The sequence below is a fragment of the Sabethes cyaneus genome, chromosome 1 (genome assembly GCF_943734655.1).
Source record: "Sabethes cyaneus chromosome 1, idSabCyanKW18_F2, whole genome shotgun sequence".
In the NCBI taxonomy this organism is placed as follows: Eukaryota; Metazoa; Arthropoda; class Insecta; order Diptera; family Culicidae; genus Sabethes; species Sabethes cyaneus.
The window spans coordinates 165,356,226-165,383,302 of NC_071353.1; the positions used below are offsets into that span (position 1 = coordinate 165,356,226).

The 27,077-nt window shown below is 39.6% G+C and overlaps 1 protein-coding gene across 1 annotated transcript in view; it reads left to right on the forward strand.

The window, feature by feature from the left end:
- Positions 1 to 27,077, forward strand: part of LOC128732749 (CREB-binding protein) — a 71,502-nt gene that overhangs the window by 35,734 nt on the left and 8,691 nt on the right. Inside the window, exons 6-14 of the mRNA XM_053826085.1 lie at positions 5,427 to 5,507; positions 5,596 to 6,541; positions 13,055 to 13,288; positions 13,354 to 13,584; positions 13,654 to 14,051; positions 14,124 to 14,556; positions 14,651 to 15,034; positions 15,103 to 15,396; positions 15,461 to 15,709. Of these exons, the coding sequence (XP_053682060.1) occupies positions 5,427 to 5,507; positions 5,596 to 6,541; positions 13,055 to 13,288; positions 13,354 to 13,584; positions 13,654 to 14,051; positions 14,124 to 14,556; positions 14,651 to 15,034; positions 15,103 to 15,396; positions 15,461 to 15,709 (3,250 nt within the window). The remainder of the gene's footprint in view (positions 1 to 5,426; positions 5,508 to 5,595; positions 6,542 to 13,054; positions 13,289 to 13,353; positions 13,585 to 13,653; positions 14,052 to 14,123; positions 14,557 to 14,650; positions 15,035 to 15,102; positions 15,397 to 15,460; positions 15,710 to 27,077) is intronic.

A 27,077-nucleotide genomic window follows, 5' to 3' on the forward strand; every position in this document is an offset into this window, starting at 1 on the left:
AACTTTTCAAATCTAGCACACGAAATAAAGGTTTCAATTTGTGTATTTTAATAGACAGACTAGACTGCAATGAGAAGATATGAGTATAAGATTTTTTTTAGAAAAGGAGGTTGTATCTGGTGGGAAGAATGATAAAACCAACCGAAAATACAGGGTTGTTCAAAGGCAGGTGGGACTTGCATTCACGCTCTTTCGATGGGCTAGCCGAATGTTTTACTGATTTAACTACTGCCGCACCCTAACATTAGGTAGTCTAATAGACTCAAATCGCGTTTTACGTCGATTAATGGGGACACGTTAAAAAAGATGACGTCAATTCAAATTTCGGATGTAAAAAGAGAGGTCGGCAATTCAAATTTTGGACGTAGAAAAAGTGGACCCTAATTCCAATTTTGGACGTGAAAATAGAGGACGTTATTTCAAATTTTAGACGTAAAATAAGAGGACGGTAATTCAACGACGTGAAAAGAGAGGACGTTAATTCTTATTTTGGACGTAAAACGAAAGGACATTAATTCATATTTTGGACGTAAAAAAAGCGGACGGTAATTCTAATTTTGATTGTTAACGAAGAGGACGTTAATTCAAAAATTGGACTTTTAGTGGACGTAATAAGAAGTTACGTGAAAAGAGATTCTAGTGTACCTAGTTTTGTTTCATTCTCCCAGTTCTATCATTCCGCATACGCACCTTGCACTCCCCGGCGACGATATTTTTTTGTATGATTGCACTTTTTTTCTATCGCCGGAAAGATCTACTGCAAGACTTATCTACTCGGTCAGTCCGGTAGTAGTTTTTTTCTGAATCTCGTCGTAATAAGTAAAGCCATTCTAATGTTCATCATTTGTTAGATGTATTTAATCAATACTCCAAAAGTTCTTGTGCTGATTCGACTAAAACACACTTACCTTCCGATCCGTGAACTTTGAAATCACTGAAAAGCGACTATGAAAGCATTGTTATTGAAATTACGCAACTGACTTTATTTCTAAAATTCGTCGTACCGGTTTAACATCCGCCCATCAAAATTTTTCATCGTCCGAACTAAAAATCACAACAATGTTTACGAAGCTAACGCACATGTATTTGTGTAGGACGGCATGACAAATGTTATTCTGCCAAAAGTTCTGCAGGTCGGGCAAGCTTTCCTGGCTGTAGAATAACGACAGTGCCTTGCGTGAGTTATTTGCATTTTATGAATGACGGAAATTAAAACGATTAGTCGACATTTTCTTCTTCGTCGCACGAAAAAACGTTGGAAATTTGGCTGGTGGGACTTCTTCAATGATAAAAAGTATTTAAATAGATCTCAGATCACTTTGATTGATCGTGTATGATAGACAACTAACTAAACTATTAGGGAATAACTAGTTTTGCATTGTGTGTCATAAAGATGCTGATATTTTTAATAATTTGTGTTGGATAGGACGGGAATAGGCAATTACGACGATGTAGCAACATGCGCTATCAAGGATGTATGAGAATTGTCTCAAAGTATGTCAAATGTTGGGGCTAGTTTAATTATTTTTAAATATTTTTTTTTGTTCGCTCCAGTTAATCACCATTAGAATTCACCTACATGGGGATTACGGGTGTAGGACGCTATATCTGTGCATATTAGCGTTAATAGGAGGAAATGCTTATCAACTTAGGGACTATATTGGCACGCTTCATTGTACCTGATTTTTAATATCAGTTAACAGTTACTAGCTGACCCAACTTTCCTGCCTCCAGAACTCCTCACATGCCGGATTTGGTTCCGTTTGCTTCATTAGTTCTCTAGTTGTGAGGAGGTTTGTGTTTCATTTGTATGGAGCTCCCCCCCTCTTAAAGGGGAGAGGGGTTATAGTTCCCCTGCTGAAGAGGGGAGGGGTTTCAGTTCACCATGGAAGGGATTCTTGTCTCCAAGAACACCCACATGCCAAGTTTTGTTCCGTTTGCTTGATTGGTTCTCGAGTTGTGGGGAGGTTCGTGTTTCATTTGTATGGGAGCCCCCCCTCCAAAAAGGATAAAGGGTCCTAATTCATCATGGAAGGAGTTCTTGCCTCCAAAAACACCCACATGCCAGGTATGGTTCCATTTGATTGATTGGTTCTCGGGTTATGAGGGGGTTTGTGTTTCATCTGTGTTGAAGCCCCCCCTCCTAGAGTGAGGAAGGGTCCTAGTTCACCATCGAAAAAGTTCTTGCCTCCGAAAACCTTCACATGCCGGGTTTGGTTCTATTTTCTTGATTGGTTCTCGAGTTGTGAGGTTTGTATTTCATTTGTATGGAGCCCCCCCCCCCTCTTAAAGGGGAGAGCGGTCATGGTTCCCCTTATAAAGAGGGGAGGGGTCTCGGTTCACCATGGAAAAAGTTCTTGTCTCCAAAGGCACCCACATGCCGGGTTTTGTTCCATTTGCTGGATTTGTTCTCGGGTTGTGAGCAAGTTCGTGTTTCGTTTGTATGGGAACCCCCCTTCTAGAGTGCGGAGGGGTCCTAATACATCATGGAAAGAGTTCTTGCCTCCGAAAATCTTCACATGCCGGGTTTGGTTCTATATGCTTGATTGGTTCTCGAGTTGTGAGGAGGTTTGTATTTCATTTGTATGGAGGCCCCCCTTTTAAAAGGGAGAGCGGTCATGGTTCTCCTTCTAAAGAGGGGAGGGATCTGGGTTCACCATGGAAAAGGTTCTTGTCTCCAAAGGCACCCACATGCCGGGTTTTATTCCATTTGCTTGTTTAGTTCTCGGGTTGTGAGCAAGTTCGTGTTTCGTTTGTATGGGAGCCCCCCCCCCCCTTCTAGAGTGGGGAGGGGTCCTAATTCACCATAGAAAGAGTTCTTGCCTCCAGAAGCTTTCGCATGCCAAATTTGGTTCCGTTTGCTTGATTGGTTCTTAAGTTATGAGGTGGGTTGTATTTCATTTGTGTGGAGGCCCCCCCTCTTAAAGGGGAGAGGGGTCATGGTTCCCCTTCTAAAGAGCGGAGGGGTCTCGATTCATCATAGAGGGGGCTCTTGTCTCCAAAGGCACCCAAATGCCGGGTTTTGTTCCATTTGATTGATTGGTTCTCGGGTTATGCAGATGTTTGTGTTTCATTTGAGGTGCCCCCTCCCCCTCTCTTAGGTGGAGGAGCGGCCTCTGACCATCATGGGAGCCTTCCCGGGCCCCAAAAGCACCTACATGCAGGTTTTCACGCCGATCGGTTCAGTGGTTTTCGATTCTGTGGGGAGCATGCCGACACACGGACGGACACTCATTTTTATATATAAGAAGATAATAAATTTAAGTTTGTCACGAAGTTTTCGAGCCACCGTAAATCTCGCATGTGCATAATATTTCTCGATATAAATTTTAAAACTATGGTTCATTATGTTGTACCATCGCCATTATATTTTATTTAAAAAAAAGTTGTATTTTTGATCTTAATTTTCTTAATTACTGGCTTTATAAGTAAATTTCCGAATATCTGAGTTAGTCTCATACAACCGGTGCTTACATACTGCGAAAAGTTTCGTATGGTGATTTAGCATCGTTTGCTTTCGTGTCACTAGTAGCAGCAAGTGTCGGACTAACATTCCTTTCCCTCCCAAATTGACCTGCGTGGGCGTGGCCAGCTTTGCTGTTGATCATCACAAAGAATTAGATCACCAGAAAATGCACACTGAGAATGATCTGCTACTCAGCTACAAGCATCATTCTGATGGTTCTTTGTGCAATCTCAGCTGATCTAGATCAATCGCGGGCAACTCACGGGCGGTCAAACTATGCTATGCTGTGCTATTAGAATTCACCTACAAGGGCATTGGAGTTTTTCAAATCTTCAAAACAATATTTTTCATAAACCGATTTGGATATGGCTGAGAAGGAGCTCAGCAAATTCTCCTTTACGCTCTTAATTGACTCAAAACTGTAATTATAATAAATAGTTCAGTCTAATATTTTTCCTAAAAAGCGTGTTAAAACTTGCGATTTTTCAAACCAAAATTATTCAAACTAGTTTAGCGGTTTAAAAGTTATGAGAATGATTTTTGGGTCAACCTTAACTCAATAAAATGGAAGAAGTACACGAGTTTCGAACAAAATTTACTATTTCCAAAACAAAGTATTTCAACGTTGCGAAAGCACTTTTTCCATAGAATTGTTGTATTTTAATTATTGTACTAAAGCAAATCAGTTCATTTCCTGAGAGTAGCGCGTAGTTTGCCAACTAATCCTCACTTTCCAATAGTGCAAGCAAAAGTAAAATCTGTGTTGTCATACAGAAAAGACAAACACACGAAAGTCACTACTAGGTTCGGTTCGGTTCCGTTCGCTCGCTCGCTCGCTGTTTATTGCACATTCACTTCTCTTTGTTTCCGCGACCGACCGAATCGCCGTGTTTGCCGAATCAATTTGTCTTCCCCCTCTCGACTCCGTCTTCGACCGCGAGCTCATCATCATCATGATGGTGATGGTGTTCATTCACTCGCTAATTTTTCTCTCTTTTTGCTCTTGCGTGCATTTTTATCCCCACTCTCTTGCTTGTGAAACCAAAAAGCTCTTATTCTCTAACGAGTTCGAAACAGAAACAGGAAAAAAATCGGAAGACATGAGAAATGTCACGCGCCGCGTACCCTTTTGGGTTTCTCAGCTGACGAATTTCGTTGGTGTTCGTTGGAGTAACATTCGTGAAGGAAACAGTTTCAGAGAGAATAAATCTCCTATTGAATGCGCGAGTGGGAGGTGTACGATGAATATCATTCATCACTCAAACAAGCGATTGAGTTTTCTCCTACGCTCTGAGACGTTGTTTGTACGAAAACGAAGCAAACGTCGTGAGTGTGTGTGTGCGTGTCAGCCTTAACACACACTCGCCGATCGAGTTCGCGAACCACATCGATCGATCGCAATCGAAATTTGTTGTTTGCATGGTAGCGTTTCGATCTAAACTCTTGCGGAAACTGTGGTGGGATGATTTGTTTGACGACTGTGACATTGAACGAGACTTAGCCCGTATTAGCTGACTTTCTATCTGTTGCTTATTCCGTATTGCACATTTGGAACCAATTTATCGCTTATCTTTAGTGTCGTCTATCACGTATCCTAAATATCATTGAAAAAAAAAATCTAACCACCACTAACCATCCCCTAATGTGTACTATTTTGTTTCGTTTTATGAACCTCTCGTGCATCATCGTGTCACTATCAAAATTATACAAAACTTCACCAATCATCACCTGACAATCACGCGCAAAAAATCCCAAATTTTGGACCGTTCGCGCACATCTTCACCACCACCACCACCACAATCACCACAACCAAACCATTCTTGAATCACACATGTCCTTCTCCTTCAATCGTGTGTGTGCCTGTGTGTGTACCCATTGTGTGTGTGTGCATTTGCTTGCCGCTCCGAACTCCGAATTCGAAAAAAAAACTCTAAAGCTCTTTTGGACCACTATCTACCAGATACACGTACTGTCAGAAGTGCTTCAACGACATCCCCGGCGACATGGTGACGCTCGGCGATGACCCGATGCAAACGCAAACGTAAGTATCTATGATATGGCCCCCATCGGGATCGTGGCTCAAAACAGGAGAAGCGGTCGTTACTAACATTCCTATTGTTCCTCCACAGTCAAATCAAAAAGGATCAGTTCAAGGAGATGAAGAACGACCACCTGGAGCTGGAACCGTTCGTCGACTGTTTGGACTGCGGTCGAAAGCAGCATCAGATCTGTGTGCTCTATCTGGAGACCATCTGGCCGGGAGGCTTCGTGTGTGATAATTGCCTGAAGAAGAAGGGCGCCAAGCGGAAAGAGAACAAGTTCAACGCCAAGCGGTTGCCCACCTCGAAGCTGGGCACCTACATCGAAACCAGGGTTAATAACTTCCTGAAAAAGAAAGAGGCTGGTGCCGGTGAGGTTCACATACGGGTGGTTTCCAGCTCGGACAAGGTGGTCGAGGTGAAACCGGGCATGCGAAGTCGCTTCGTCGAAAACGGCGAAATGCTGCCGGAGTTTCCGTACCGAGCGAAGGCTCTGTTTGCGTTCGAGGAGGTGGACGGTATCGATGTGTGCTTCTTCGGTATGCACGTGCAGGAGTACGGTTCGGAGTGTGCCTCGCCCAATACGAGGCGGGTTTACATCGCCTATCTGGACTCGGTTCACTTTTTCCGCCCGCGACAGTACCGTACGTCGGTGTACCACGAGATTCTGCTGGGCTACATGGACTACGCTAAACAGCTGGGCTACACGATGGCTCACATTTGGGCCTGTCCGCCGTCCGAAGGGGATGATTACATTTTCCACTGCCATCCACCGGAGCAGCGCATTCCGAAGCCCAAGCGGCTGCAGGAGTGGTACAAAAAGATGCTCGACAAGGGTATGGTCGAGCGGACCATTCAGGACTACAAGGACATCCTGAAGCAGGCGATGGAGGACAAACTGCAGTCCGCTTCCGAGCTGCCCTACTTCGAGGGTGACTTCTGGCCGAACGTGCTGGAAGAGAGCATCAAAGAGCTGGACCAAGAGGAGGAGGAAAAGCGCAAACAGGCGGAACGTGAGGAGGCGGCAGCTAATGCGGTAAGTTTTTAACGAAGAACTATGTTTTTTTGTTTACTATATTAGGGTGTACTTGGGAAGTACGAGAAATGAACATGTAACGAAAAGTGGTTTCGGTTAGTGCGCTTTTAATTCAGCCATTTTTTAATGGATTTTAGAGATATTTGCATTCATCGATCAGATATAGAGAATACAATAGATTTCTGGCAAGTTTAAACATCAAATTCTCCGGAGGTAAAAACTTAAAAAATCTTTCCAGACCCGTGACGACAAGGTTTATGAATCTGCAATTTCGATTACCTCGATTTTAGAAAGGAGTAACAGAGTCTCCCCGTCCCAACAGGTCAGACATTATTTATTTCGATTGAACCTAGACACGGTTGATGTCCTGAAAGTAAACAATTTCTCAAAAGTGTCAAACTGTATTTTTATTCGACGAAAAAATCGTTCTGTATTAGTCTGGTTAGGTCGAATAAACGTTAGAGTTTCAAGATGGATCTTTCACGAAATGTGGTTCCGTTCACATGACATTGAGTAGATTCTAAAGAAAGAGTGTCACCTTCCTAAAGCTACGACGGTTCTGTTGAGCTAGTGGAAGAAACACTTGATAAAATAGCATCAAAATAACACAGAACTGGCACAGAATGGCTCAGAAATGATACACAAAATACGTAATAATGAGAAAAAATGATTTTAATGTTCAAAAATTGTATCAAAATAATACAAAGCGAGACGAGAAACAATACAAAACACACTAGCGATAAAAAAAAACTAGACAATCACCCAAATATTAATTAAATCAAATCAAAAGACAAAAAACGAGCCTCAAAGAAGAGAAAAACAGCCTAAAAATAAAATAATAATCCCAAAACATAAAAGTATCACAGAAAAGAAAATGATTCAAAAAAGGATAGAGAAATAAAACCAGGAAAAGGCGAAAGAACACAAAAAGAGCAATAAACAGGGCACAAACAAATCAAAGCCTTGGGTATAAGAGTCTTTGAGACTTGAGGACCCTTCTTTATCGGTAGATTTCGCAGCCGGTTATTAGAATACAGGACAGTTACGGCGCTAGCGCAACGATCCTACTAGCTGACTAGCAATCAAAGCTTTAAAAAGAGACAGAAATAATACAGAATTACAATAAGGAAAAAAATCAGACAAACCCCGAAAATATACAAAATAAGGACAAAAGTTGACACGGAGATGACATGAAAACAACGCAACTAATAATATAAAAATGAAGTAAAATATACAAGCATGATGTGAAAAAACAAAAAAAAAACGACTGAAAAAATGACACAAATAATCCTGTTTGAGATCGAACACAAACCAAAGGGTACAAAAACTGACGCGGGAATGACGCAAAAATGACACGAAAATGTGTGTCTGACAAACGACGTTTGATGAAGGACAGTGAAGAAGTTCCGGAGCTATAGCGAAACATACATTCATACTCACGTTCTTCGTTCCCCTACTTGTCGATTCTTTCCCAGTCAGCTCCCTCTTCTGTCACGTAGCTAATAAGGCATTAGTTTGCTCTATGAAAATCACTATAATGGAAACTAAACAACGGTCTTTTTTACAATATATCCCTCTTCGGTGGAACCCCCTCCTTTCTCAAAGTTATTTGCACAACTGCAATCGGTTTGAATGCAAGAGAAACGCATCCCAGTTTACTTAGCCTCTTGTTAGGGTCTCCCGTTTGGCAACCTCCCAGCTCCCAGTGCTGATTCCATTATGTCAAGGAAGATGTGTGGCAAGTTTAATGAAGCACCATCCAGGCACTTCGGAGTTAGGGCCTCCCCCTGTTACGGACACCCCCTTCTTAGCAACCCCCCCCCAGTGCTGATTCACTTATATCAAGGAATATGTTTGCCAAGTTTGGTGGAGATCGGTCAAGGCGTTCTGGAGTTATGGTGGAACATACAAATTCACGCTCACTTTTATATATATAGATTTTGTTTTATGATGTTTACTGCCGTGAATCACATAACAGTCCCATTTATATAGGAAAATCTACAGAAAATGGGACAGTTATGCGATTTACGGCAGTTTAGGAGTTATGTACTTTTAAAATATGCGATGTTCATGAGGATTGGAAAATTTTCCTTAAATTTTTCTGCAGCAGGCTTCGAAAATTTTTTTAATAAGTCCATAATCTGTCGCCCTTCGGTCCAAACCGGCACGATAATTTTGAAAAATCTCAAAAAATGTCACCAATACAATGCAGAATTGTTTAAGTGGCGCAAAAATACTACAAAAATGACGTAACAAGTATAAAAATGTCAAGAAAAGTTTCAAAAATGTATTTTTAACTTGAACAAAGATGACGCAAAGTGAAACGCAAAAAAAACAATGCAAAAATAGCACAACAATGCAAAACAAAAAAGAAACGAATAAGAAGACAAAAAATTAACACGCAAATGAAACAAAACAATGCAAATATGAGGTAAAAGTAATACACAAATAGACAAATATAACTCAGAAGTCGACAGAAATGAAACGAACATGATATAAAAACGATAGGAGGATATACCGTGACCGCTCCTAATTCTGCGCAGCTCCTAACAATGCGCATTTTTCTTTACATATGAATAGAATCTAACAAAACTAACTCGAAAATAATATAAAATTACAGAAAATAGTACCAAAAAATAATTCGTAAAAGAAATAAAATCAATTCAATAGCGCCTAAAAAATACAAGAATAACACAAAAACTCAACAATGAAACAAAAAACAGAAAAACACGAAAACCTTTACGTATCTAAAAAAACAAAAGTACAAAAATGTATGATAGACAAATTAAACAAAAAATAAAACGACATAAAAAGAATACAAAAAGCTGTAAAAAGGCACCAAAAGCGCATCAAATCGGCACAAAAATTTCAACATAAAAGCTGAAGAAACAATGCAAATAAATAAAAAGACTAGAAAAACCTCGAAAAGGTACAGAAATGACAAAAGGTGATACGAAAATGAAACAAAAATAACTAAAATAGCCTAAAAATATTGTAAATAACGCAGGGTAGCAACTCTTCAAAACAACCGCCATTATCGATTCATAGAGTAGTGAAGAACGGTGGTTCGAAATCGATAAAGAAGTTCGACGCTCAAGCGATAGATTGAGTCATCGATAATTAGCTCCGTGATTTGCAAAGGGCCTTCGCGCATTAATTGGAACTATGCTCTAACCATAAATATTATCGTCTATCTTCCAATCTAGAACCGTTTGGGAAATGGTGCCTTACCGTATCACAACTGTTGCCTGGTATAATATCAAGTATATTAGTTATGGTTATTCGTCCAGTAACCATACAAACAATGGGTCGTTAATAATGTTCATACGAAAACGAACTTTTTTTCATACATATTTTTGGAGCGTAGGATATGAGGATATGAATTATCTAATCTTTCTATTGATAGTTTTTGGTGGTCTTGTTATTGACTAATGTTTTATGAAAGAGTCTAAAATTTCTCGAGTTCGATTAGTTTTTGAGTTACGCAAAAATTTTTGTTTTATTTGTATGAGAGTCCTACCACAGGGGTGAGGGGTCTCAAACCATCATTAAAAAAATTCTTGCCTCCAAAATCCCCCACATGCCAAATTTGGTTCCATTTGCTTGCTTAGTTCTCGAGTTATGAGGAAATTTGTATTTCATTTGTATGCCCCCCCCCCCTCTCTTAAAAAGAGAGAGGGGTCCTAATTCATCATAGAAAAAATTCATGCCTCCAAAAACACCCACATGCCAAATATGGTTCCATTTGATTAATTAGTTTTCGAGTTATGAGGAAATTTGTATTTCATTTGTATGGAAGCCCCCCTCCTAAAGTAGGGAGGGGTCTCAATTCACCATAGAAAAAATTCTTGTCTCCAAAAACACTCACATGTAAAATTTTGTTCCATTTGTTTGATTATTTCTCGAGTTATGCAGAAATTTGTGTTTCATTTGTATGGGAGCCCCCCCTCCCTCTTAGTGGGGGGAGGGGTTTCTAACCATCATAAGAATCTTCCCTGGTCCCAAAAACCCTTATATGCAAATTTTCACTCCGGATCGGTTCAGTAGTTTTCGATTCTATAAGGAACATACGGACAGACAGAAATCCATTTTTATAGGAATAGATTATAAATCGAGTGTCTTGGTAGAATTCACGAATAATCGAGAAAAATGTAGGAGAAATTCCTCACGGCAGTCCTTAAACTGGCTGTTGAAGGATACAAATTGTAACCGGAATACGGGTGTAGCGAGCCTATCTTCAACGTTACGAATTTTAGGATCTGGCTTGGACCCGGAGGAGTTAAAAACTGATCAATCCATGTAAAGTTAAGTAAAATAAGCCGCGTTGATCAGAAAGTAGAAGGGCAAAGGTGATATTAAGTAACGAAAATATTTCTTAGAATGCGCAGCCCAGTTTGCCAAGCGAGCGCGGCGAAATTATAATTAAACACAAGCTCAATTAAAAGGCTTTATCCGCATGACTCAAACAATTTTTTACCCTCCGCTTGGGCATGAACTTGCGAGTTAGCTTGCGCAGGAAAAAGAACGAATAAGGAATTCACGCGCGAAGTGTAATTTTCCGGTCAACACAATAGGAGAAAGCGATTGGAGAACCCGCCTAGGGAAATATAGTAAGTGGGGAACTTTCTCCATTTCAGTAGGTTGGGTTAAGACCCGTTCGATGTCTATGCTAGTCTAACGGTTATTTAGCTCTAAAATAACCCAACCCGTGTGGCTAACTAAATAAGGGGGTTGAGCAGTCTCCTTTTGTCCAGCGCCTCTGTGGTTCAAAGGTACAAGTACCAGCGAGCCACATGCCCTGGCGGGGGTTGTGGGTTCGAACCCAGTTAGAATCTCAGACTATAGCTTGGTTCGACCCATGCACCTTCCAGCATTGGACAAAAGGTAGGAATCTCAACGAGAACTTGTTAGGCGTAGCTATCAATAACCCCCCTCCCCCCTTACCTTTCCACTCTTTCCCCTTCATTCAAAAAATTCTTCATTACTTTCCCCTACCGTCCCTTCATCAATTGTAAAACCACTGTTTCAAATAAAAAATATTAATATATGCCTGACTGCAGTTCAAGGTCAAGACTAAAAACACGAGCTTTGGTCTATACGAACATTTCTGCGTGGCTTGCGAGAAGATGAGCTTGGGCTCCACTTGGGCGTCCGTGAACTTGCGAATAAATTCGCGCGGGAAAAAGGACAGATAAGGAGCTGTCGCGCGGAATGTAATTTGCCGGTCGGCAGAATAGGAGAAAGCGATCGGAGAACTCGCCTAGGGAAATAGAGTAGGTGGGGAAATTTCACCGTTTCGGCAGGTTGAGTTAAGATCCGCTGTATGGAAAAAATATACGAGAGTTGTTCTTGACGATTCTTGTCAGGATGGTAGGCAAAAATAATGAAAAAATAAAACAAAAAAATTGAATAAATATAAAATAAAATAAAAAAGTTTCAATAAGGCTTGAAAAAATACCAAAACAACCAAAAAACATCAGAATTGCACGAAAACTTAATGTAAAAACAAAACAGACAAAAAAGTAATATAAAAAAGGATACGGAAATGCCACAAAAACGACTTTAAAACATGACGCAAAAAGGAACAAAAATGACACAAAATTACAAAAATAATGAAACAGAAAGAACCAAAAATAAATAAGAAAAAAGGCACAAAGGTAAAATAAAGACTGGCACGAAAATGATAACACACATGACAAACGAAAAACGCAAAAATCATGCAAATAATTGTACAAAAAAAGATTCAGCAAAACTCCGTTCAGGAAAACTTGATTCAGCAAAATTGTGGATAATAGCAGTATGTCCCATACTTAACATTGTCAAATTTTGATCAGCTGAGACGGTTCTGTCAAATGGAGGAGTCAAAATGGAGTCAACGTGATCGAACCGTCTCTGGCCGTAGGAAATTTTGTGGAAAACTTTTTCTTGATAATATTTTTCCTGGATGGCAGTGGAAATTTGTTCTGCTTTTCGGGACCAAATCTAAAAAAAAAGGGATGATTCACTCCGTGCAAATGCGTGATGTGTAATTATAGCGCATCTTTTCACACTATTAGGTAGGATGACCGTGAATCCACTATTAGGGTGGTTCAAAGTTCTTTTTAATGCCAAATATTATTCTTCAGAAAAATTGTAGAACATGCCGAAATAAGCAACGTTGCTGAATACAGCAACTGTCTATTTCTTACTGCTTCCGAAGTATAATAATTTGTTTGAAAAAGGGACTTAAAAATTAATTCTGCTCAATAACTTTGCACGTAACGGGTTAATTGTATTCATATGTTCTAAAAGTTATTCAGTATGTTGAAATACGCATTTTCTCGGAAGATTGGTAATCGCTAATGCATTTTTAATGCATTTTTGCAACAACATTAAAAATCGATAAGTAAAATGACTGAATTATTAGCGCTCGAAATCAAGCAACTTTTCGTTCAACGTTTTTAATGTGGCACATCAGTGTTAAACACAACAACTTTAACAATGTATAACTTCAATCCTTTCGTCGCTGAGCAGATTATGTCGATGAACGACGACAGCGATACCGGCACGGACGGGAAAAAGAAGGGCGGCCAGAAGAAGGCTAAAAAGTCCAACAAATCGAAGGCAGCCCAGCGAAAGAACAACAAAAAATCCAACGAACAGATCGGTAACGATCTGAGCGCCAAGATCTTCGCCACCATGGAGAAGCACAAGGAGGTGTTCTTCGTGATTCGATTACACTCGGCCCAATCGGCGGCCAGCCTGGCGGTAAGTTTCCCCACACTGAACCAATTCGAGAACGTTGCAATTTATCGGTTTAATCTCTCTGTTAGCCGATACAAGATCCGGATCCGCTCATCAACTGTGATCTGATGGACGGTCGGGATGCCTTCCTGACGATGGCCCGCGACAAGCACTACGAGTTTTCGTCGCTGCGACGGGCGCAGTTCAGTTCCCTGTGCATGTTGTACGAGCTGCACAACCAGGGCCAGGACAAGTTTGTCTACACTTGCAACAATTGCAAGAACCATGTGGAAACTCGTTATCATTGCACGGTTTGTGACGTAAGTATCGCTAACTGTTTCCTTCGGAAATCCAAAACAAACAGCTACAATCGAGCTTTCCTTTTGCAGGACTTCGATCTGTGCATTCAGTGCAAGGAGAAGGTTGGTCATCCACACAAAATGGACAAACTCGGGTTCGACATCGACGACGGTTCGTCACCGACGGACATCAAGCATACCAATCCGCAGGAAGCCCGCAAGCAGTCGATCCAACGGTGCATCCAATCGTTGGTGCACGCGTGCCAGTGTCGGGACGCGAACTGCCGCCTGCCGAGCTGTACGAAGATGAAGCGAGTGGTTCAGCACACGAAACACTGCAAGCGGAAGACGCACGGCGGTTGTCCGATCTGCAAGCAGCTGATTGCCCTGTGCTGCTACCATGCCAAGCACTGCCAGGAGGCCAAGTGCCCGGTGCCGTTCTGTCCGAACATCAAGCACAAGCTGAAGCAGCAGCAGCTACAGCAAAGGTAAAGTGTTGACGTTTTCCTGTAACCATTCACCGTGATTCTATCCTTTTTGTTTAATTTTCAATCCCACAGGCTACAACAGCAGCAACTGCTGCGAAGAAGAATGGCCGTAATGAACACAACCAGAGTGCCGACGTCCATGCCAACGGCGTCCAGTGCTGCCGTACCGCCAAGCTCTACCGGCGGTCTCAGCCCGGGTGGTCCGAACAACATGGGCGGTGCGGCCGGAGGAGTCGGTGGCGTAGTTGGCGGAATGGGTCCCACCGGTGGAATGGTGGGTGGTCCCGGTTCAGTAGGATCCGTTGGTGCTGGCGCTGGCGGTGGCGGCATGATGGGACCGGGTGGTGGAGCTGGCGTCCTAGGAGCTCCGGGTGGCATGAGTCCTTCTGCGGCGCCCAGCCCGGTGTCGCAAATCGGCGGCATGGGTAGTCCACATCCGCCTGGACTTGGTATCAAGCAGGAGGTACAACCACCACCACCGAATGTGATGCAAGCATTGAAACAGGTAACTGCACAGGTTTGGTCTCTCTTCTTTGATTGTTGGATGTGATCTTAATTACGAGCAAAGTCACTTACTTAAGGTCTATTCTAAACAACAGGTGCAGGAGGAAGCCGCCCGGCAGCAGGCTCCTCACGGAAGCTTCGGTAAGGTGAATCCAGGTGGCGGACCAATGCCGCCACCGGTAATGCAACGAACCTTAGCCGGCGCTGCTCACATGGGTGGCGTTGGCGGTGTCGGAGGCGTTGCCGGAATGGGTGGCCCTAGCCAGCAGCAAGCGGGCGGAGTCGGAGGTGTCCCCATCGGAGCCGGTGGTCCGGTCGGTGCAGCCGGTCAGAATGTTATGACACAGATGGATCAGTGGGGCAATCCACGCTATCCGAACACCGGCGGTCAGCAGAATCCGCAAGCTATGCGACCAAATTTACCGGGCATGATGCCACAAGGTCAACAGCAACCACAACAACCGAACCCAATGCAAGGCGTAAGTACCAGCAAAACAAACCTCGCTTATTTTATAACCAACGTGTTTCTTGAACCTCGTAACAATAGAGCATGATGGGCGTCGGCGTTGCTGGCCAAGGTGGTATGATGGGTGGAATGCGGCCCGGTCCGGGAGGCGTTTGCATACAGGGTCCCGGCGGTATGGTGGGTAACCCTCAGCAGGTGGTCGGACAAGGTCAACCATCGCAGGGTCTACCGACGAATCAACCGAAGGCAGCAATTGCCCAACTGATGGCAACACTTAAAAATCCTCAATCCGGACCAGAACAGCAGCAGCAGCTGCTGTCGATACTGAAAGCGAATCCCCAGTTGATGGCAGCATTTATTAAGCAGCGACAGGCGGTAAGCGAAGCGAAATTCTTGTGCCTGTAGTCAAGGAAATCAACTAATTTCAAACTTTGTGCAGTCGCAGAATCAACAGAATCAAAACCAAGGCATGCCTCAGCAGCAACAACAGCAGCAGCAGCAGCAACCGCATAATGTGATGCAGCATGCCGGTGCCGGCGGTGTGCAAGGACAGCAGCAAGGTCCCGGTGGAATGGGATACAATCCGGCTGTCGCTGGAGGCCCGATGGCACCGAATCGGTTGCAGGGTAGCGTCCAGGGAATGGCCGGAGGTGGAAAGCCGGGAGGCAACCCACAGATGCAACTGCCGGTAAGTAGAGCAGTGTGGTGGAGTTTACCTTTTACTAACAGTTTATCGTTCAAAATAAGCCGAAAGGTTTTAGAATTCTATGGCTCTTCTTCTTAGATTGGAGCTATTAGAATTCTAAGAACATAGCTCAAACTTGAACGATAATTCAAACGAAATTGTTTCTCGGATATCCTAACCACTAGATCATATGGGAAAATGTTCGGTACCAAATTACAAATCCAATTCTTTTGGATTGAACAAGCTTTCATCGTTCGTCACGCAGTTGTTTTCAGTTCCTCTTCGTGGAAATTCTCCATTGTTCCATTACATAGGGAGAAATAAAAGTACAATCTGTCAAAATCCATAAATAGTTGGTTAAAGAGAGAACAAAGGTTTAGTTGTTGGTTTCAGCTCCTCTCACAGTTTAGAGCCGGGGTGGCTCTTGTTGTATCGACACTCGCCCCGTCAACTTGGTCGACCTATCCGGCACGCTAGGTGCCCGTAAGGTTCTTGAAGAAAACAGATTCCGCTGCACAATCGTCCCGTATCCATGCGACGTGGCTTGGTCACGTAGATTCCACCTTTTGCCATGTGTGTTCGATGGGAATCGCCAAAAAGTGCTTGCGGCTTGTGGCAGCCCCTTCTGCCTAGATCGGTTCTCATTTTTTTTGTAACGATAGTTTTTGAAATAGACGAAAGAGATTGTAGAAGTAAGTAATGAAACATCGGTGTTTCATAGTTTCTCTAGGGCGGGGACGTGAAGGTAATTTTCCGGTCGAAATCTAGATAAGGTGAGGCCCATTACTAAAGCAGCGCTTTCTAGGTTCGTAGTTCATTCTTTTTCTCAAAATTGGAGATTCGTGAATTGAATTAAGCTATAATCTTCTCCAGTTTGGACAGACTGCATTCTGCATTCGAAACTTTACGTTCTGTTTCTACTTGACAGACTTCGCAGTTAGCGGTCAGCTACTGTCCAGTTTTTAGCTCTGTGCTGCAATTTTTGCTATGAAGGTTAACACACCTTCTCGCGAACGTTCTTCGTGAGGTTCAGCATAGCGCAGCTTTTTAGCGAAAAGTTTTGTTACTTTTTTCTGCGTCTTTTCATTGTTGTTGAATGGTTTCTGCTGCAGAAACGTGTTTCCCAAAATGTGCCCGAAATCAATACCCGAAATTCTTTGATTTGTCGAATTTGCTGCGGCCATTCAGGGGGATTCAGGTTTAGCGTTGCCGCTGACTTAAGTTGTTGAGGAAAAATCCATAGATTTATCATCGGAGAGAGGGTCACACTTTCGCTACAAAAGAAGCAAAATTCAATCAAGTTTTAGTTTAAATAAAAAATTATCTAACGTCTTTTCTGTATTTTTAGTTTTTTCGTCGTTTTTTATTCTCTTGACATTTTTTTTGCGTTTTTCGGCGTCTTTTCATCGTATTTTTGTCATCTCGTATTTTATTTTCATCAACTTTCCGCCCACTTTCGCGGTCTTTTCTCCGCCTGTTCGTCGTATTTTGGTTGTCTATCTGCTGCCTTTCCGTTGTTTTTTGTCTTCGGTTTTTGTCTTAATATTCAATTTTATTTATTTAATAACTTTTTGCCATTTTTGTCGCTGTTTTGGCGTCTTCGCGTCGTCATTTTGCGGGCTTTTTCTGTCGTATATTTGTAATTTTTCTTCCTTTTTTGCATGTTCTGTCGTGTTTCACACTTTTTAAACGTCTTGTTTTTGTTGTATTTTTTGGCTATTTGCCTCTATTTTGCCGTCGTTTTGTTTGTTTACAAGACACAAATTTATTGGCTTTTCAAACGCCTTTTATGCTTTTGTTGCCGCTTTTTTGAGACGTCTTTTTGTCATCTTGTTTTTGCAACGTTTTGTAATACTTCGGATTGGTCGTGTTTTTGCAATCTTTCTGTCATCTTTTTGTTATCTTACTGCCATCTTCTTATTTTCATCATCGGTTCTTTTTTGTTGGCATCTGTTTTGGCATTTTTGGTTGCTGTTTTCGACAGCTGTTTGCCGTTTAATGCTGTTGCTGTTTTAATGCTTTTCGTCAGAATTGTGTTGCTTTTTGTCTTCTTTTTCTTGCATGTTTTGTTTGTTAAACTTTTTGGCTTTTTACATGCTGTTTTTTGTTGCTACTTTGGCGTCTTTTCATCGTTTCCATCGTATTTTTGTGTTATTTCCGTCGTTTGTGTTTTCTGGTTTGGGGCGAAAAAGCGACGAAATTTCGGTGGCTTTTTACCGGTTGTGTGGTTTTTTTTCTTGCCACTTTAGCTAGCATCTTTTCGTTGTCTTATCGTTTTTTGCTTTGTTTTGTTATCTTCATCGTTTTTTGTCGTCATTGCGCCGTTTTTTTTTATTATCTTTTCGTCACTTTTTTGGCATATTTCCGTTCAACTATTTGTTGTCTAGACTAGAAAGTTGTTTTTTTCTTCGTTTTTCTATCACCAATGAATGAAAAGCATTTTTTTTTATTGTTTTACCGTCTTTTCATCGCCTTTTTTTGCATCTATTCATAGACATTTGGTCGTGTTTTATTGTCTTTGCGATTTTTGCTGCGCTAACGTTTTTTGCGGTGCTATTTTTTCATTGTATTTTTGCCGTCTTTCATCGTCTTTTCGCTTACTTGACATAATTTTTTCGACATTTTCCATCGTCTTTTCTTCGCTTCTTCGTCGTCTTTTCGTCAGGATATTTCTGCTTATTTCACCGTCTTTTTGTCATCTCTGTTGTATTCTCTTCGTATAAGTCGTTTTTTTGTCATTTCTTTGCCATACTTTTGTCGACTTTTCCGGGTCTTCTTGCCATCATTTCGACGAATTTTTATTCGTCCTCTGTTCGTCGTTTTTCGATGTCTGCTTTTGCGACTTTTAGACGCGTTTTTATTTTTTTTATCGCCATCGCTATTTTCGCCATCTTTACATAGTTTCTTAGTCTCTTTCCAGCGATTTATTGTCATATATTTTCGCTTTTTTGTAGTCGTTCGTCGTCATCGTCCAATGCCTTCTTCGCCAGTTTGTAATCACCTTTTTGCTGTGATTCCGTTGTCTTTTTGTCATCTCTTCGTCGTCGTTTTGTCGTTTTCATTTCATCATCTTATTGTATTTTCTTCGTATTCGTCGGCTTTTTGTCATCTGTCGTATTTTTGTTATATTTTCGTCATTTGTTCGTTTTTTGCGTCTGTTTTTCGTTTCTTTGTTAGTTTTATGGTCATTTCAACCGTTATTGTCGCCCTTTTTTGCTGTTTTTGCGTCTTTCTGTCGTCCTTTGTTGTCGTTTCGTCATTTTTTTCGTCTTCATCAGTTTTTTCTCATTTTTTCGTCGTTCTATTTGCTGTCTATAAAACAAAAATGTTGTCTCTTTACTGGCTTTCCGTTATTCTTTTGTCGTCTTGCTGTATTGTACTCGTAATCTCTTTTACATGTTTTATCGTCGTTCTGGCTGTCGTTGTTTTGGCGTCTTTTCATATTTTTGGGTCCTTGTCCGAGCTAGACTTAGCCGGTGATACTTTCACCGTATTTTCGTCACCTTGTTATCGTATTTCCCTCTTCCCTCTTCTGTTGGGTACTCTTACCACTGCGTCCAATATTTTGAACTATTGTGGTATGACCCGTTGTTTCTTTTGCTGTACGTTTCAGGCTTACCTATCACTTATTAAGGAAGTGATAGGCTGGTAGCTGGAGCAAGACAGGTGCCAATCAGGGATGACTTGTTTTATAAACCTTGTAATCCTGATCGGCGACGCAAACCAGATCTCCCTAGGCTCTAGTAGACCCTTTATCGTATTTCCACTATTTCATCACTTTTTCGTTATTTTTCCACCACATTTTCGTTGCCTTTTCTAACAGACAGTAGTAAAGTTCTATCGAGCTACAGAAATCTCATGATGAACTGTTTTCTTGTGCCAAGGAACGAAAATATTTCACTTTTTTCCAGTACGTCAACCAAGAAAATGTCTAAGAGAACCTGAGAGTGAAGAATATCATGCCATCAACGCATTGCAATAGTGCAAAGTTCTATTTACCGTCAAACTACGGATAACTGAAAGGCAATTAAATGGAAGTTTCTCCTAACTTCCCAGTTGATTTCTGAAGGATACTTAACCAGTCTTGCTTCCAAGTTACCCGTACGATTTCTATAACTGTGACAGGATTTTCGAAGTTTGTGTTGCGTCATTTCCATTCGTTTGTCTTCGTAACCTGGCTATTCGTTTGCTTGGCGCAGGAAAAAGTCCAGTTAAGTAGACCGACCATTATTTGCCTTACGTTTCTCCCAAACAGGCATAAAACCTCCTCATCTTTTGTGTTGACAGATTACAAAAATCCAACTGTTACTCATATGGAAGAGTATATAAGACTAACGACTAATCTACAAAACTGAATATTGACATATTTTTCATGAAGAAAGCGTGCACAAAAATGACTTTTTAATGATTTAACGTGACATATTAGAACCAAATACATCTAAATAATGATTAAACAAATGACATATACTGGTTACAGAATATAGCAATGGAATTTAGGTCCTGGGTGCTGCAACAATTCAATGAAACAACGGAAAATAATGACAACGTATATCAAAATTGAGACAAATTGCAAACAAAACGGGACAATCAATTTGCAGAATATATGACTTAAACACGTAAATCTGACGACATCACGACGATGAGATGAAAAAATCGAAGTTTAGAGGATTTCTCCCCATGGGTAAGTGGCGTAGGGCACAGCGAACAAATTTATGTTATGTATTTTGATTTAGTTGTGCGGTGCCCAAACGAGCGCGGCGTATTCTAGCGTCGAGCGGACCAGGACACAGTACAAAGCTTTGAGGCATTGTATGGTTTGGAATTTTTTTTTATACATTGAACATAAACCCAAGAGTTTTGGATGCTTTTGCTGTTATGTAATTCATACGACTCTTTAAAGTCAAGTTTGTAGTCTTGCAGGATTCCCAGATATTTCACTTGTGACTCGCGGTTGAGTGTACTGCCAGAGATATTGTAATCGAAGGAAACTAATGATCGTCCCCTAATGAAAGAGATAACAGAGCATTAGCTTTGTTATTAAGGTCATTCTGTTCAACTCACACCAGTTAACATACTAATCGAAAATGTCTTTCAAGAAGTGCTTAATTGGTTTCGTTATTTAATTTGTAGCGGTTTCCTAGTGGAACTTAAATAATATATTCAAAAATTTGCTGTTTGATAGCCCGAATGTACATTTTTAAGCAACAGGCAGAGATAGCATGCCAAAACCAGATATTTCTTCGACAGTTCTAAACTTACCGCACCATCTTTGCAGGGCAGGTTGCGGCAATCTTGCAACATGTCCTGCCCATGGCATCCGTCCTGCCTTAGCCACCTTTTGGATACTGGGTTCGCCACAAAGCTATGCGAGTTCTTATTTCATCTTTAGCCTCCTTACTACACCACAGTGTAATCTTTTGATTTTCGTTTTTTGAATTTCCTCTTTTGGTTTTCGTCTTTTGATAATTTTTTGGCTTTCGCTTTTGACTTTCCACTTGAAACTCGTGACCTTTGGTTACCGACTTACGACTTGCAGCTTACGGTTTATGACCTACGACTTGCATGTCACGGCTTTTGACTTACGACTTTTGTCTAATGGCTATTATCTTTTGTGTTTTGGTCTTTTAATTTGTCCTTTGTTTTTTGACATTCGTCCTTTGACTTTCATCTTTCGATTTTCACTTATGTTTTGACTCGTGTTTTTCCAACTTTGACTTTAGTTTATCGTCTTGTTGCTTGTCACTTTTTGCTTTCGTCTTGCGGTTGGTCGTTTTTTGTCTTTTTCTTTTGGCATTAATTTTTTAATCTTCACTTTTTGACATTCGTCTTTGAGTTTTTTGGTTTCCGTCTTTTGACTTTTTTCTTCTTTCGTCTTATCTTTTTTTGCTGTTTTTTTGACCTTCGTCTTTTGACTTTCGTTTTTTAATTCCGTTGTATGATTTTCGTGTTTTGAATTTCGTCTTCGAGTTTTATTTTTTGGCTTTCGTCTTTTGGCTCATTTTTCGTCTTTCGTTTTTTGAACTTCATCTTATGTCTTTCGTCTATTTGTTTGTCGTTTTTTGTCTTTCGTCTTGTCATTTTTTCTCTTTTGCCTTTTTCTTTTGGCCATATTTTTTTGACTTTTGTCTTTTATTTTTCGTTTTATGGATGTTGTCTTTTGACTTTCGTGTTTCGAATTTCGTCCTTTGGGTTTCAGTCATTTCGTCTTTTGTCTTGCATTTTGTCGCTTGTCACTTTTTGTCTTTTGTCTTCTGTATTTCGTCTTATCGTTTGTCGTTTTTGCCTTTTTCTTTTGACACTAATTTTTTGGCTTTCGTTTTTCGTCTTTTGTCTGTCATTAATTTTTTGACTCTCACTTTTTACTTTCGTCTTTTGACTTGCGTCCTTTGACTTTCATCTTTAGAATTTCGTCTTGTAGTTTGTCGTTTTTTGTCTTTTGAGATTCATTTATAGTTTCGTCTTTGAGTTTCGGCTTTCGTTTTTTGCCTTGCGTCCTTTGACTTTCATCTTTAGAATTTCGTCTTTTAACTTTTGTTTTCTGAAAATCGTCTTTTGGCTTTCGTCTTGTCGCTTGTCACTTTTTGTCTGTTGCCTTCTGTACTTCGTCTTGTCGTTTTTTGTCTTTGTCTTTTGATATTCATTTTTTGGCTTTCGTCATTTAATCGTCTTGTTTTCTTGCCTTACGTTTGTTGATTTTCGTTTTTATAAATTTTTTCCTTGGACTCGTCCCTTTTGAATATCGTCTTTCGTCTTCGAGTTTCATTCTTTGGCTTTCGTCTTTAGGCTTTCGTTTTTTGAACTTCATCTTTTGTCGTTCGTTTTTCGTCTTTCCTCTTGTCGTTTTTTGTCTTCTGCTTTTGACATTAATTTTTTGACACTCGCCTTTTATCTTGATTTTCGTCCTATGGCTGTCGTTTTTTGTCTTTCATGTTTTGAACTTCGTCTTTTGTTTTTCATCTTGTCGCTTGTCACTTTTTTTTGTCTTTTGTCTTTCGTATTTCGTTTTATCGTTTGACGTCTTTGTCATTTTCTTTTGACACAAATTTTTTGACTTCCGTTTTTCGTCTTTTGTCTCTATCATTAATATTTTGACTTTCGTCCTTTGACATTCATTTTTTGAATTTCGTCTTGTCGTTTTTTGTCTTGTCTTTTGAATTCATTTTTTGACTTTCGTTATTTGATCGTCTATTGTCTTTTAATTTTTGTCTGTTTTCTTGCCTTGTTTTTTGATTTTATTTTTTTATTTCCTCCTTTAAATTTCGTCTTTGACTTTCGTCTTTTGACTTTCGTTTTTTGAATTTCGTCTTTGGACATTTATTTTTTAAATTTCGTCTTTGGACTTTCGTCCTTAGGTTTTCATCTTTTGAATTTCGTCTTTTGACTTTTGTTTTCTGCATCTCGTCTGTTATCTTCCGTCTTGTCGCTAGTCACTTTTGATCTTTTGCCTTCTGTATTTCGTCTTGTCGTTTGTCGCTTTTTGTCTGCCTTTTGGCATTCATTTTTTTGACTTGTAATTTAATCATATTTTGTCTTGCGTTTCCTTGATTTAGGCCTTTGGTTTTCGTTTGTGGAAATTTCCTCTTTTGACTTTTCCTCTTTTGAATTTCGTCTTTCGACTTTAGTCTTTTAGCTTCATTTTTTGGCTTTCGACTTTCGTTTTTTGAACTTCATCTTTTGTCTCGTCTTTCCTCTTGTCGTTTTTTGTCTTTCGCCTTTTACTTTTGGCATTATTTATTGACTTTCGCCTTTTGATTTTCATCCTATGGGTGTCGTTTTTTGTCTTTCATGTTTTGAACTTCGTCTTTTGTTTTTCATCTTGTCGCTTGTCAATTTTTTGTGGCTTTTGTCTTTCGTATTTCGTCTTATCGTTTGATGTTTTTGTCATTTTCTTTTGACACTAATTTTTTGACTTCCGTTTTTCGTCTTTTGTCTGTATCATTAATATTTTGACTTTCGTTTTTTGTCTTGTCTTTTGAATTCATTTTTTGACTTTCGTCATTTGATCGTCTTTTGTCTTTTAATTTTTGTCTGTTTTCTTGCCTTACGTTTTTTGATTTTATTTCTTTTATTTCCTCCTTTGAATTTCGTCTTTATAGTTTCGTCTTTGAGTTTCATTTTTTGGCCTTCGTCTTTGGACTTGCGTTTTTTGGTTTTCATCTTTTGAATTTCGTCTTTTGACTTTTGTTTGTATGCATTTGCATTTCGTTTTTTATCTTCCGTCTTGTCGTTTGTCGCTTTTTGTCTACCTTTTGACATTCATTTTTTGACTTGTCATTTAATCCTATTTTGTCCTTCGTTTCCTTGATTTACGTCTTTTGATTTGCGTTTGTGTAAATTTCTTCTTTTGACTTTTCCTCTTTTGAATTTCTTCTTTCGACTTTCGTCTTTGAGTTTCATATTTTGGATTTCGTCTTTTAACTTTTTCACCTTTTCGTCGTTTGTTTTTCATCCTTTGACTTTCGTCCTTTGACCTGCGTTTTTTGATTTTCGTCTATTGTCTCTCGTGTTGTTGCATTTTGTCTTTTGTGTTACGTCTTTCGCCCTTCGTTTTGCCGTTTATGGTCTTTTAAGCTACGTTTTTCGAATTTTGTCCTTTGACTTTCGTAGTTTGATCGTCTTAACTTTCGCCTGAGCTTCATTTTTTGGCTTTCGTCTCTCACCTTTCGTCTTTTCATTATTTTGTCTTTTGGCTTTCGTTTTTTGAATTTCGTCTTTTGTCTTTTGACATTCATTTGTGAATTTCGTCTTTTGATTTTTCTCATTATTGACTTTCGATTTCGCCTTTCATCTTGTCGTTTATAGTTTTTTGTCTCTGTCTTATCTTTTGACATTCATTTTTTGACTTCCGCTTTGATTTTCGTCATTTGACTTTCATCCTTTGATCGTTTTTTGTTTTCTTGACTCCTCCTGTCTTCATTTCTTTTTGTAAATTTTCTCCTTTGGCTTTCCTCTTTTGAATTTCGTGTTTCGACTTTTGGTTTTTGAATTTCGTTTATTGTATCTCGTGTTGTCGCTTTTTGTCTTTCATGTTAAGTCTTTCGCCTTTCGTCTTGCCGTTTTCTATCTTTTAGGTTTAATTTTTTGGCTTTCGTCTTTTGACGTTCGTTGTTTGTCTTTCGACTTGTCTCGTGTCAATCTTTGTCTTGACATTCATTTGTGGATTTCGTCTTTTGCTTTTTCTTGTTTTTGACTTTCGATTTCGCCTTTCATCTTGTCGCTTATCGTTTTTTGTCTCTGTCTTTTATCTTTTGACGTTCATTTTTTGACTCGCGCTTTGATTTTCGTCATTTGACTTTTATTCTTTGATCGTTTTTTGTTTCCTTGACTCCTCCTGTCTTCTTTTCTTTGGCTTTCCTCTTTTGAATTTCGTGTTTCGACTTTTGTTCTTTGAATTTCGTTGATTGTCTCTCGTGTTGTCGCTTTTTGTCTTTCATGTTAAGTCTTTCGCCTTTCGTCTTGCCGTTTTTTATCTTTTAAGTAACATTTTTCGAATTTGGCCTTTGACTTTCGTAGTTTGATCATCTTTTATCTTTTGTCTTTGAGTTTCATTTTTTGGCTTTCGTCTTTTGACTTTTGTTTTTTGTCTTTCGACTTGTTGCTAGTCAGTTTTTGTCTTTTGACATTCATTTGTGGACTTCGCCTTTTGATTTTCGTCCTTTTTGACTTTCGATTTCGCCTTTCATCTTGTCGTTTATCGTTTTTTGTCTGTCTTTTATCTCTTGACATTCATTTTTTGACTTGCGCTTTGATTTTCGTCATTTGACTTTCATCCTCTGATCGTCTTTTGTTTTCTTGACTTGTGTCTTTCGATTTTCGTTTTTGTAAATTTCCTCCTGTGTTTCCTCTTTTGAATTTTGAATTTTGTCTCGACTTTCATCTTTAAGTTTCATTGTTTGAATTTCATCTTTTGACTTCATGTTTTCGTTGTTTGTTGTTCATCTTTTGACTTTCGTCCTTTGATCGTTTTTTGAATTTCGCCTTTCGTCTTGCCGTTTTTTTATCTTTTAAGTTTTATTTTTCGAATTTTGTCCTTTAACTTTTGTAGCTTGAACGTTTTTTAACTTTCCTCTGAGCTTCATGTTTTTGCTTCCGTCTTTTGATTTTCGTCGTTTTTGTCTTTCGATTTCGCCTTTCATCTTATCGCTTATCGTTTTTTGTCTGTCTTTTATCTTTTGACGTTCATTTTTTGACTCGTGCTTCGAGTTTCGTCCTTTGACTCTCATCCTTTGATCGTCTTTTGTTTCCTTGATTTATGTATTTCGATTTTCATTTTTGTAAAGTTCCTCCTTTGACTTTCCTCTTTTGAATTTCGTCTTTCGACCTTCGTTTTTTGAATTCTGTCTATTGGCTCTCGTGTTGTCGCTTTTTGTCTTTCATCTTACGTCTTTCGGCTTTCCGTCTTGCCGTTTTTAATATTTTAAGTTTTGTTTTTCGAATTTTGTCTTTCGCAGTTTGATCATCTTGTAACTTTCATCTTTGAGATCCATTCTTTGGTTTTCGTCTTTTAATTTTTTCTATTTTGGCTTTCGCCTTTTGATTTTCGTTTTTTGAATTTCGTCTTTCGTCTTATCGTTTGTCAAGTTTTGTCTTTTGACATTCATTTTCGGATTTCGCCTTTTGACTTTCGTCGTTGTTGACTTTCAATTTCACCTTGTCGTATATCGTTTTTTGTCTTCTGAAATTCATTTTTTGACTCGCGCTTTGATTTTCGTCATTTGATTTTATCCTTTGATCGTATTTTGTTTTCTTGGCTTTTGGTTTTCGTTTTTGTAAATTTCCTCCTTTGATTTTCCTCTTGAATTTATCTTTCGTGTTGTCGCTTTTTGTCTTTCCCCTTTCTCTTCCCGTTTTTTTCTTTTTTCGTTTCGTTTCATTTTTCGAATTTATTCTCTGACTTTCATAGTTTGATCGTTTTTTAACTTTCGTCTTTGAGCTTCATCTTTTGGCTTTCGTCTTGTGATTTTCGTCGTTTGACTTTTGTTTTTTGACTTTCGTCTTACCGCTTGTCAAGCTTTGTCTTTTGACATTCATTTGTGGATTTCGTCTTTTGAATTTCGGCGTGTTTAACTCCCGATTTCGCCTTTCATCTTGTCGTTTATCGTTTTTTGTTTGTGTCTTTTATCTTTTGACATTAATTTTTTGATTCGCGATTTGACTTTTATCCTTTGATCGTCTCTTGTTTTCTTGGTTTATTCTGTTGATTTTTGTTTTTGTAAATTTCCTGCTGTGTTTCCTCTTTTGAATTTCGTCTTTCGACTTTCGTTTTTTGCATTTCGTCTATTGTCTCTCGTGTTGTCGCTTTTTATCTTTTATGTTACGCCTTTCGCCTTTTGTCTTGCCGTATTTTTTAATCTTTTGAGTTTCGTTTTTC